The sequence below is a fragment of the Hyla sarda genome, chromosome 8 (genome assembly GCF_029499605.1).
Source record: "Hyla sarda isolate aHylSar1 chromosome 8, aHylSar1.hap1, whole genome shotgun sequence".
Taxonomy (NCBI): domain Eukaryota; kingdom Metazoa; phylum Chordata; class Amphibia; order Anura; family Hylidae; genus Hyla; species Hyla sarda.
Genome location: NC_079196.1, coordinates 215,502,010 through 215,514,579, shown reverse-complemented (window position 1 = coordinate 215,514,579; position 12,570 = coordinate 215,502,010). Strand labels below are relative to the sequence as shown.

Here is a 12,570-nt window from a genome sequence, read left to right as displayed (position 1 = left end):
GTTCTTCAGGGTGATGTAAGGAGGGAGGTTGGTTGGCGGGAGGTCCGACCGCTGGGTCCCACTGCGATCTCCTGTAAAGGACCCTGGCTCTCCCTGAGAACGTAGCGCCGCAACTCCCTGCACAAAGCGGGGGCTAACACACCTCCTCCATATGTCTCTATGGTAGAGCCGGAGATTGCCGAATGGCTCTCCCATAGAGACATATGGACGGGGCATGACGGCCGCCGCTTCGAGCGATGGCCGTGACACTGCATTCCCAGGGAGAGCCGGGTCCCCGTACAGGAGATTGTGGGGGATCCCCGCAATCTAAAACGTATCCCTTATCCTGCGGATAGGGGGATACGTTTTTCGGCACAACATATCTCCTTTCATTTTGTGCTGCACCCCTCTCTGTACCCCGTGTACGTCAATATGAAGACTCACACCGATCGAAACTTGAAACACGTTTGGACCACATGTCAAAAGTTTGTACAAATAATAGTAAGGGCCAGATTACTGTGCGCGATGCCTAAACATACCCTAAGGCAGTGGTTTCTAAACTGGACCTCCAGCTGTTGCAACACTACAACTCCCAGCATGCCCGGACAGCCAACGGCTGTCCGGGCATGCTGGGAGTTGTAGTGTTGCAACAGCTGGTGGTCCGCAGTTTGGAGGTCACTGGTTTCAGGGTGCGTCAGGATACTTACAGCGGTGGGGGCCCAGTCGTGTCCGTACACAAAGCAGTACTTGCAGTAGAGCTCATCAAACTCCGGGAACTGGTAAAAGAAAAGACAAAAAATTAGCGCGGCAAAAGCCCAGAGGATCGCCATCACCCCCCATACCGACAACTTTATGAAGGAGGCCCCCCATCACTTAGCGCTCTCCTTATCCAACCAAATCAATTCCGGGACTATCTAGTCACCCCCAGAAAATCTGGCTGCAACACGGGGAGAAATTACCAAAATTTCTGGAGTATCAGATGCCGGAGGAGGGTAATTTAGTGTTAATATTGGGGCCTTATGTGTCAAAACTGACTTTGTTATCCATAGCAACCAACCAGACATAGCAACCAATCAGAGCGCAGCTTTCATTTGTCCCAGAGCAGGGTAGGTAATGTAAGCTGCGCTCTGATTGGTTGCTATGTCTGGCTGGTTGGTTGCTATGGGCGAATAAATGAGGCTCAGGGGGGTGTAGAGGACGCCAATGCCGGACTATCAGCAACTGGAAGTATTACCGGGAATTCTGGACAAGGAGAGTAAAAGAGTATACAGGGGGCCGGTCTCCTCTCCAGGCCCCGCCGCTGCAACTAGGCCTCACCTCGGCGCTCTCTATCTGTCCATTCACGTTAAGGAGAAAAACGCTCGGATTAGACGCCATGACCAGCACCGTGACCGGAGAACCGAGGGAAGGAGACCGGGAGGGAAAGCAGGCCCGGAACGTGGCGGACAATCTGTACAGTACGGAGCGTTACTAAGGGACGGGGCGACCATAGCAACCGAAAACTACGGCGAGCGGGAGGGACAAACTTCCTAAAGCGTTCAGCAGTCAGTGTATAGGAGCAGGACGGAGGAGAGAAGATAGCGGGAAAATACATAGCGGTAAGAGCTGAAGACACAGTGATCTATGTATGACCGGAGATATATAAGAGATGGTTGTCAGCCAGATGAGTCTCTGTGTATATACATTACATTACTGATCCTGAGTGTTATATCCTGTATTATACTCCAGAGCTGTACTCACTATTCTGCTGGTGAGGTCACTGTGTACATACATTACATTACTGATCCTGTACTGATCCTGAGTCATTTCCTGTATTATACTCTAGAGCTGTACTCACTATTCTGCTGGTGAGGTCACTGTGTACATACATTACATTACTTATCATGTACTGATCCTGAGTTATATCCTGTATTATACTCCAGAGCTGCACTCACTATTCTGCTGGTGAGGTCACTGTGTACATACATTACATTACTTATCATGTACTGATCCTGAGTTATATCCTGTATTATACTCCAGAGCTGCACTCACTATTCTGCTGGTGAGGTCACTGTGTACATACATTACATTACTTATCCTGTACTGATCCTGAGTTATATCCTGTATTATACCCCAGAGCTGTACTCACTATTCTTCTGGTGAGGTCACTGTGTACATACATTACATTACTTATCCTGTACTGATCCTGAGTTATATCCTGTATTATACTCCAGAGCTGTACTCACTATTCTGCTGGTGAGGTCACTGTGTACATACATTACATTACTTATCCTGTACTGATCCTGAGTTATATCCTGTATTATACTCCAGAGCTGTACTCACTATTCTGCTGGTGAGGTCACTGTGTACATACATTACATTACTTATCCTGTACTGATCCTGAATTATATCCTGTATTATACTCCAGAGCTGTACTCACTTTTCTGCTGGTGAGGTCACTGTGTACATACATTACATTACTTATCCTGTACTGATCCTGAGTTATATCCTGTATTATACTCCAGAGCTGTACTCACTATTCTGCTGGTGAGGTCACTGTGTCCATACATTACATTACTTATCCTGTACTGATCCTGAGTTATATCCTGTATTATACTCCAGACCTGCACTCACTAGACTCTCACTTCTCTTCCCCACATCATGTTGTTAACTTACTAATATAATAAGGCAAGACAACTGTTAAGTGGACATGGGGTCAGCCACAGCTTTATTTAGTTAAAACACACTTAACCACAAACTAGTCCAACCTCCCATGAGGTTGCCCAACTAGGGGAAGCCCACAGCCAGCCGACGGGCCTGAAAGCCTTCCACCTCCGCTTCTCCATGTATTTACCCTGGAAAACTGAGCTAAACTGATATCGAGTAAGTGACGCCCCGGAGGCATGAACTAAAAACTTCTCCCCGGGGGCCCTAACCTTCAAAAATTCTGACACCGAAAAAACCTCTTACACCATCACTACAGGACTGTTCAGTCTAAGCCCTAACCTTAAAGGGGTACTTCACTCCCTAAGTGTTCGGAACATTTAGTTCCAAATGCTGGTGCGGGCTTCGTGGTCGCCACACCCCCTCGTGATGTCACACCCCGCCCCCTCAATGTAAGTCTATGCGAGGGGACATCACACCCCCTCCCACAGACTTGCATTGAGGTGGCGTGGTGTGACGTCACGAGGGGCGGAGCGTGACGTCATGAGGGGGCGTGGGGACCCCTGAAGCCGTACCAGCTTTCGGAACTAAATGTTCCGAACACTGGGAAGTGGAGTACCCCTTTAACAACCCAACAACAGTGCATTAAGGGGCAGAACCTCCCCATAGCCATACTTTACAACTGCATTGGACAAACTGCTAACCAGTCTAGGCAGTTAACATAAACAAAGGAACAATATATATAATGTAAGGCAGTGGTAGGAATGGTTGTCTGGGATCAATATATTTCCTCGAGGTATCTGTCGTGTGTAGTTATCAGATTTCAGGAAGTGCACATCTCATCCAGGGAAAGCTTGTTAAGATATGGGAAATCCAGAAATAGTTAAAAAGCTGGCAAGACTTACAGTAGTTTACTAAGATTTTTGGTTTTTGGGCCCAGATTCTTATGGGATGAAATGCAGTTTGGTTGTGGGGCCTGTCATCCCCATCTTGGCAGTACAGGTTTTCAGTGGTGCCCAGATCAGTACAGGTGCTGAAGACAGCTCACCACTGGGCTTTAAAACTAGGAGTTACTCAGTCTGCGAGCTGAGGCTGTGAGGAACCTGCGCCACTGTTGGGAGTTTGAATCCAGAGGTTTTATAGACTTAAACTGGGGACTTTGTGAGTAACACATGTGTTGTCTACTTTGTTGAGTGGCTGGTAGTAAGCCACCTTTATAGTAAGTGCTGGATAAACAGTATTTATTTTGTGATCTCATGGCTGTGTATGTTTTGTTTTGTTTTTTTTTGCTGAAAAATAAAACCGAAGAAGCCAGCCCAGTATAAGCCTTACTTCCGTGTCTCTGACCACTTTTTGCCTGGGTCTATAGAGCTAATCTCCCAAGAATAATAAATAATGTATTGTACATCAATTTTACAGACATCCCACCCCACAGTGCCCCTTTAGAGCAATATTCTTGCTTGTGTTAAGATTTTTCTTCGCTTTCTGATGGGTCAGATGATGAGATGGCTTGAAGTAGTTAAATGTTTTATGGAGAATAATCCAGATCCGGCTGAAAAAAAATAAGATGTCATACAGATTCCTCAGCTGAATTAGGGCCCATGCACACTATGGATTTTCCGTTCAGTAATAATTCCTAGCGGGTTCCATTTGAAGAAGGATCCCATTGATCTTAAAGTGATTCTGCTGCTCAATGGCCACTATGGAAATTCCGTAGCGCAAGTTCCGACACAAATCCAAGTTCATTCTTTCGGCATTCTTTCCGCCCATTGTCAATGGGACTTAGAATTGGAGGTGTTAATTTCTGCTGCAAATTCAGTGCAGTCTTAACCCCAATTCCTCACTGAATCTCTGTAGTGTGGATGGTCCCTAAAGCAGCTACTGAGCTACAAGGAGAAGGGGCTGAGCCAACTTCCTCAAGGTATTGATGGAGTTCGTAGGCAAGAATTGGTTCAGTAACCTGCAGGGGATTCTTCTTTTATCCAATCACTAGACATCTGAACGATTGGGGTCCAACCACTAGACATCTGAACGGGCCAAAAAATCACATAGAATGCTATGCTATTTTGTCCTATATAATTCTGCACACCATGCCGAAAAATCGATAGGGGTCTGTAGGGTTCTGTTCAGATCCTCTGGGTAACGGTCCCACCAGCACTATTTATTTCGTTGTTCTTTGCCAATGAGGACGCAAAGCATCAGAACCTCCTCCTGGTATTAATCCAGACGTAGCCCCGGGGGACCATGAGGACCAGGACATGTCATAATAAAATCTCTAAAATAATGTTATGTGAATTATCTTTCGAATCCAGGTAAGCTCTTTGGAAACCAGCTACCCATAATTCTAGCAGAAGTTTATGTAGGGAGGACTTTTTCTTTTCCTCAGCCTAAAAGTCCAGAAAAAGAAAGAATTATAATTTTGCTCCAGTTCAAAACAGAAATGAATTCTTTGGGAAAAGATACTTTCTCTGCAAGGATTCAAATAAGAACATCATATGACACCAGATCTAAAAATACTCCAGTACGGGTCAGATATTTCTTCCGCCTGGAAAAACTCACAGACGGATACTTTGGTTTTAGAGACTGTTAAGTCTACAGTTTTTAAATCTTCAGAGACTTTAGCCAACCATTCTCCAAATCCTCAGGTACCGTTCGGCCTCTCATCAGCTCCCAGGTCTTTAACAAAATTGTAGCTCCTTCTGTTGTAGGCCTGAGATTACATGGTCCATGTATAATACCATATGTAGACACAGTGGCGTTGCTAGGGTCTCAGGCTGCCGCTGAAAATTTTTTAAAGCCACCGCTGTGGCTTCTGGGAAGAGACGTTCTGCGCATATGCACGCCATAAGACGCCGTCCTGCCTCCCAGTGATGGCCGGCTCTATTTGGAGCCCACCTAGGAGGAACAGGGCGCTGCAAACTAACCTTATGTGCGACTGATGGCCAGCAGACGACCGGCAGCAATGTGCAGGGCTTGCTGCAACGTTCCATCACACTAAGTATTCACAACAGGTGAAGTGCACTTCACACCACAACCTTTCACCACCTCCTCGCCGCCATCTTTTCTCTGTCTTTAGCTTCTTCGGCTGTTTTCCAAAACCAGGGTGCCTCCAGATTTTGCCAAAGGCTGTCTGGGCATACTGAGAGTTGTAGTTTTACAATAGCTTGAGGCACATTGGTTGTGGAACAAAGCTGTAGATGCTAAAGACGCAAAGCAATGACTGGACCTGCTCCTTCTCCATAGTAAAGATGGCGGTGAGGAGGTACGGATACATATTTGAAATCTGGGACTTAGCACACCAGGGCATACATGTACCTCCTCACCACCATCTGTACTTCATCTTTAGCTTCTAAGACAGTGTTCCTCAACCAGAGTGCCTCCAGATTTTGCAAAACTGCAACTCCCAGCATTCCCAGACAGGCAAAAGCTGTCTTGTTATGCTAAAGTTGTAGTTTTGCAATAGCTTGAGGCACATTAAAGGGGTACTCCACTCTCCAGCGTTTGGAACATTTTGGGGATTGGGGGGTTGCTACGTCCCCTCGTGACATCACGCCTCACCCCTCATGAAGTCACACCCCACCCCCTCAATGCAAGTCTATAGGAGGGGTGTGATGGCCATCACGCCCCCTCCCATAGACTTGCATTGAGGGGGCAGGGTGTGATGTCATGAGGGGCGGGGCGGGACACTGCATTAGAAGTTACAGATGCACAGCAATGACTGGGACCTGCTCCCTCTCCAAAATAAAGATGGCTGTGAGGAGGTATGGGTACGCCCTTGATATCTGGGACTTAGCGCACCAGGTCATACCTGTAACTCCTCATCGCCATCTTTACTCCATCTGTAGCTTCTAAGGCAGTGTTCCCCAACAGGGTGTATCTAGTTGCAAAACTACAACTCCCAGCATGCCCATACAGCCAAAGGCTGTCTAGATAGTGACACTTGTAGTTTTTCTTTAACTTAAGGCCCTACCTACTTACATAACTGGCTACCTAACAATCTACCTGTATAACTGGCTACCTGCCTACCTAGCTACATACCTGTCTGCTTTTCTACCTAGCTGCATATCTGGCTACCTAAGTACCTAACTACATACCTGGGTCCCTAACTACCTAGTTACATACCTGGCTTCCTTACAACCTAGCTACCTACCTGCCGTTTTATTCAGCTGGACACCAAGGGGGGCATTATTACAGTTTGGTAGCCTATAGATGGGGAGATTGTGTAGAGATGGAGGGGGGCACTGGAAAAATGCAGTCCAACATGTTTGTCCTGGAGATGCCGAAGAGATGAAGCTTTGGCTGGAAGAAGTCTACATGGCAGTCTGATCTGAAAGGAGAAGAAAAGGAAAGAGGACACTGCCGATCAGAAAAGAGGCCACTATATGTAACTGTAATATGTAATTTATATGGTTTACAGATCCTGTGTACAGCTGGTTAGGGCTGGGCGGTAGACCGGTTCATACCAAATACCAAAATTTTTGGGCTGCACGATATAAATTTTTCCCATACCGCAATACCGGTTGGGCCCCTCCCCCTCGGGAATGAATGAATCAGCCCAGCACTGCGCTGTCCCCACATCAGGGAACTAATCACATGTGACCCGCCAGCGCTGTTCTGCTCCCCCCCCAATTAATTATCAGCCCAGCAGGGTACTACTCACATATGTCAAGCACTGCCCTCCTCCTCTTTGTTGGGGGCCGCTGGTGCTTGAACTCACTGTACGCCAGTGGTCTCCAACCTGCGGACCTCCCAATCAACGGCTGTCCGGGCATGCTGGGAGTTGTAGTTTTGCAACAACTGGAGGTCCGCAGGTTTGATACCACCGCTATACGCTGTATCCCTATGCCCGGGCTGCAAAAGATAAAGAAAATAAACTTTAATTTACCTACGTCTGCCTTACGCTGGGGACTGGAACGTCGGGCGATGTCCCGCCCCGTCCAGTGATAGGCTGAGCCCACTGTCATGTAAGATGCCAGCTACATCGGCTATCGGCCCTAACCTGCACCGATTATCGGTATCGGCCCTAAAAAAAACGATATCGGTCGATCCTTAGTATGGATTATGGACTCTACTGGACTTTTGTGATTGCGGTGCTGGTGCTTTAGGCTTTTAGGAATTGTGCCTCCATTCAAACCCTTTTGCTTATTTGATATACTACATGAAAGAGAGCTTCAATGGAAACTGATTCAGAATGGGGAATCACTTAGGCTAGGTTCACACTACGGACTTTCTGCCTGCAATTTTGCTTTGAAATTGCAGGCAGAAATTCTGCTTGCTAAAATGTACAAGCTAGCGAATGGGTTTTCCGTTCAAAAATTCACACTTCGAAATTTTGGAAGCAGAATTTGTGAACGGAAAATCCGCTTTAAAAGGCGTTACTCTTCAGGGGGAAATCCTCGCCGAACACATTGCAGTCTATTGGAGACTGATTCAGTCGGCGCTGGCCGCACTCGGAGATTCTGTAGTGTGAACCTAGCCTTAGTCCAGTGTCCGGATCCAATGTCGTTCCTGTCAGCAATGACGAGAACAACCATTGAGTCCTCTTCATTCCTTTTTCAGGGCAGGACTTCTAGGTTGAATCATGATAACCACTGATGAATTTGCAGCATGTTGAGGTTTGGTGTTTCTCAGTCATAAGATCTACGGAATATCGTCTCCTTGAGAATTGTACATGTCCTTAAAGGGGTACTCAAGTGGGATTTTTTTTTAAAAATCAACTGGTTATACAGATTTGTAAATTACTTTTACAAAAAAAAAAATCTTAATCCAGAGAAATCTGGCAAACAGAGAATAGCATTAAAGGGGTACAGACGTCACGCCCCCTCCCACAGATTTGCATTTAGGGGGGGCGTGACATCACGAAGGGTGGGACTATTACGTAACAAGCTCCCGCCTCCAGCTGAGCAGCGGAGTACCCCTTTAAGAGTATAAGATATTGTGGCAAAAACCATTCTGGAGGCCCTTACAGACTGCCCAGGAGCTTCCAGTGGGTCAACCCCTGACCCTGCCTCCAAGGAAGGGTTTCTTGCAGCAAGGAAAGCTGTGTCCCCTGATCACTGTGAAGACCTGGATGATGAGAAGCTGAATCAGAATAAGTCGACCCGGTTATTCTCCAGGAAACCTTCTAGTACAGAAAGTTATTCCAGCATCTGGATGACTCTTCCAATGTTGTCGTTCTAATAGACAGCAAATACATTCTCAGATATTGGCCCTCATTTATTAAGAGTCTTGGGTTTTTACTAGTGTGAAATATTGTTCCAGACTTGCAGGATTTCTCTCTATTTACTATGGGGATCACAGATTTACAAGTGGGGAAAAATTTCTGACCAGATTTTTCTAGGTGGAAATTTCCAGCCATTTAGTCACAGGATTTTCTTTGAATTCAATAGTAGATAGGTCGGGTTGTGAAACTACACCCCCTTTTGATCAGACCACGCCCATTTGAGACAGACCACGCCCCTTTTTCGGCTTTTCGCAGTGTCGGGTAAGTCGGATTTTCCTGTTGCACACTGTCGCACATTGGCCCTGATTTACTAAGAGTGTTGTGTAGTTTTCCTTGTGGGTTTTAATTCCCTACAATTTTTTTTTTCCACCGTATTCACTAAGGTTTCCCTACATTTTGCACTTTTCCCTACATTTTGCTTTTTTTTATTTTTATACCTGCTCTGATCTGTGGGGTTTTCCTCAGCTAAAATCCACCACATTTTCTGTGGAAACCTTAATAAATATGTTTTAGTGAAAATGTCGGGGATATACCCCCTTTTTGCTGACCACGTCTACTTTTTCCAATGGCCACAACCCTTGTTCAGGTTTTCTCAGTAAAATGGTGAGTTTGTTGGGTATTTAAAATTCTGGAGCAAAAACTGGTGCAGACAGAATCCGGCACACAACCCAACAAAACTTGTCGGGTTTACAATAGTAAATCCGGTCCAAAGTCTCATCTGGAACTTTAGTAGTCCAGAACTTTATGGTAGCTTTGTATCAATCCATGGAACTTTCTAATGAACCATTGGATACAAATTTTTAAGTTTATTGAAAAGGCTTGGGTAACCATTCATTCGGGCGAAAACCTGATCACCTGTAATGATATAGAAATAATCATCAGGGAGTAAGAAAAATACAGGATTGGGTTCCATTAAAGGGGTACTCCGCCCCTAGACATATTATGAGATGTTATATAAGATGTCTGATCGCCGGGGTCCCGCCGCTGGGGACCTCCGTGATCTCTGCTGTGATGGATGACTGGTGATGCCGGGAGGAGGCTCGTGACATCACGCCCGCGCTCCCTCAATGCAAGTCTATGGGACGGAAGTCACGCCCCTTCCCATAGACTTGCATTGAGGGGCGTGGCCTCCGGCGATGCACCCGACGCTCTAAACGAACGCCGGGTGCAGGAGGGAGATCGCGGGGGTCCCCAGCAACGCAACCTCCGCGATCAGATGTCGTATCTCCTATCCTTTTGGATAGGAGATAAGATGCCTAGGGGCAGTGTTCCCCTTTAAAAACTTGCCTGGCAGGAGGTAGAGGCTGTGGTCAGGCTCTACCTTCTGCTGAGCAAGTTTTTTAATGGAACCCAAATAAGGTTATTTTTCTCACTCCCTGACTCTTTTATTTGCAGTTACACCAGAAAAAGTGTGTTGACACACAGTGGAGTTTCTGAAATTCTGCAGAAATTCAGTTTAGCAAAGCTTGCTGAACGGAATTGCAGATTTCTGCCAAAAAGGCGGCAACATTCTGTGTTGTCTAAACACAGGATTCTGCTGAACTTCAAGCCCCATTGATTTCAATGAGATTCCGCCACACAATTCTGCAAAGTATAAGACTAGTCTTATTTTTCTAGAATGCGGAAAGCTGAAGTCCTGCTTCTGAATGGGACTGCGGAATCCCGTTCAGATCAATTTGTGGTAAATTACGGTGGGATTTCCATTGTTTGAACATACCCATAGGTTATGTTCACATGGCAGAATTGCTTTGGAATGTTTGGCTGCAAGACATTTCGCAGACAGCGGGTGCCGGCAGAACATGCCTGCGCTAGGACCGCTCGGAAATGCGCCTTCTCCGTAGACTACAATGTATATGAATGAATGTCAATTCCTTCTGCGGAGGCCGGGATGTTAGTTTCTGCCCCTGATATTTCTGGCACAGAAATTTTGTCATGTGCACTATACAGCTGAATCCCATTGAAAACAATAGGACTCTGCTGTAACAGGAAACAATAGGACTCGTCTGCAACAGAAAACAATAGGACTCGTCTGCAGCAGAATACAGTAGTACTTTGGCTGTCCAGGCATCAGGCCCGTCGCTACCGGACCGGCAAACCAAGCAATTGCTTGGGGCACCGAGCTGGCTGAGAGGCCCCGAGCAGAGCTGATGCTTGTCCATCCTGTAGCGACGGGGCACTTCGGGGGGCCCGCACATTTCAATTAAATTACCTTTTTGTAGGGGCTGATGGGAGTAGAGACGTCACGTGCCCCGCGCAGGCACGCACGTCTACTCCAATCACCTGACCTGTCCCTGCCTACGTCCCCACACGAACCTCCAGAATCCTCCCCGTGCAGTGACAGGAGCAACAGCAGACTCACGCCGCTGCAACGATCCCCAGCAGGGTAAGTAAACTGGCGCGTGGGGCCCGGAGGGGGGGGGGGGGGGGGGATTGTATGGTGGTTAGGGAACTACAATGTTGATGAGAGGTGTATGTGTGTGGGGTGGGGGGGGGGGGGGCGGCGGGGGTGTTATGGGGGTCATGAGAGGTGCAGGGGTGTTATGGGCCGATAAGAGGTGCAGGGGTGTTATGGGGGTGATAAGAGGTGCAGGGGGGTGTTATGGGGGTGATAAGAGGTGCAGGGGTGTTATGGGGGTGATTAGAGGTGCAGGGGGTGTTATGGGGGTGATAAGAGGTGCAGGGGGGTTATGGGGAATGTTATGAGAGGTGCAGGGGTGTTATGGGGGTGATAAGAGATTCAGGGGGGTTATGGGGAATGTTATGGGGGTGATGAGAGGTGCAGGGGTGTTATGGGCCGATAAGAGGTGCAGGGGTGTTATGGGGGTGATAAGAGGTGCAGGGGTGTTATGGGGTGCTAAGAGGTGCAGGGGTGTTATGGGGGTGATGAGAGGTGCAGGGGGGGGTGTTATGGGGGTCATGAGAGGTGCAGGTGTGTTATGGGCCGATAAGAGGTGCAGGGGTGTTAACGGGGTGATAAGAGGTGCAGTGGGTTATGGGGGTGATAAAAGGTGCAGGGGGTGTTATGGGGGTGATAAGAGGTACAGGGGGGTTATGGGGAATGTTATGGGGGTTATGAGAGGTGCAGGGGTGTTATGGGGATGATTAGAGGTGCAGGGGGGGTGTTATGGGGTGATCAGAGATGCAGGGGGGTTATGGGGAATGTTCTGGGGTGATGAGAGGTGCAGGGGTGTTATGGGGTGATAAGAGGTGCAGGGGGGGTGTTATGGGGGTGATAAGAGGTGCAGGGGGTGTTATGGGGGTGATAAGAGGTGCAGGGGGGTTATGGGGAATGTTATGGGGTTATGAGATGTTCAGGGGTGTTATGGGGGTGATAAGAGGTGCGGGGGGTGTTATGGGGGTGATAAGAGGTGCAGGGGGTTATGGGGAATGTTATGGGGGTGATAAAAGGTGCAGGGGGGGTGTTATGGGGGTGATGAGAGGTGCAGGGGGGTGTTATGGGGGTGATGAGAGGTGCAGGGGGGAGTGTTATGGGGGTGATGAGAGGTGCAGGGGGTGTTATGGGGGTGATAAGAGGTGCAGGGGGGTTATGGGGAATGTTATGGGGTTATGAGATGTTCAGGGGTGTTATGGGGGTGATAAGAGGTGCGGGGGGTGTTATGGGGGTGATAAGAGGTGCAGGGGGTTATGGGGAATGTTATGGGGGTGATAAAAGGTGCAGGGGGGGTGTTATGGGGGTGATGAGAGGTGCAGGGGGGTGTTATGGG

General features: G+C 47.7%; 1 protein-coding gene and 1 long non-coding RNA gene across 5 annotated transcripts in view; one reads left to right on the top strand and one right to left on the bottom strand.

Moving 5' to 3' along the window:
- Positions 1-1,495, bottom strand: part of B9D1 (B9 domain containing 1) — a 91,193-nt gene extending 89,698 nt beyond the window's left edge. For 2 of the 3 annotated variants that reach the window (XR_008846892.1, XM_056533799.1), the window contains exons 1-2: positions 939-1,058; positions 687-755 (exon numbers count right to left, since the gene is read on the bottom strand). Coding sequence is in view for 2 of the 3 variants with exons in the window: in XM_056533799.1 (XP_056389774.1) it covers positions 687-755; positions 939-1,043 (174 nt within the window). In the remaining variant the exon portion in view is untranslated. Of the gene's footprint in view, positions 1-686; positions 756-938; positions 1,059-1,296 lie in introns of those variants that run through there. The other variant, XM_056533800.1, reaches the window with a different exon arrangement.
- LOC130283975 (uncharacterized) overlaps positions 1,440-12,570 on the top strand; it is a 157,098-nt gene continuing 145,967 nt past the window's right edge. For both annotated transcript variants that reach the window (XR_008846893.1, XR_008846894.1), the window contains exon 1: positions 1,440-1,577. This is a non-coding gene — a long non-coding RNA (uncharacterized LOC130283975). The remainder of the gene's footprint in view (positions 1,578-12,570) is intronic.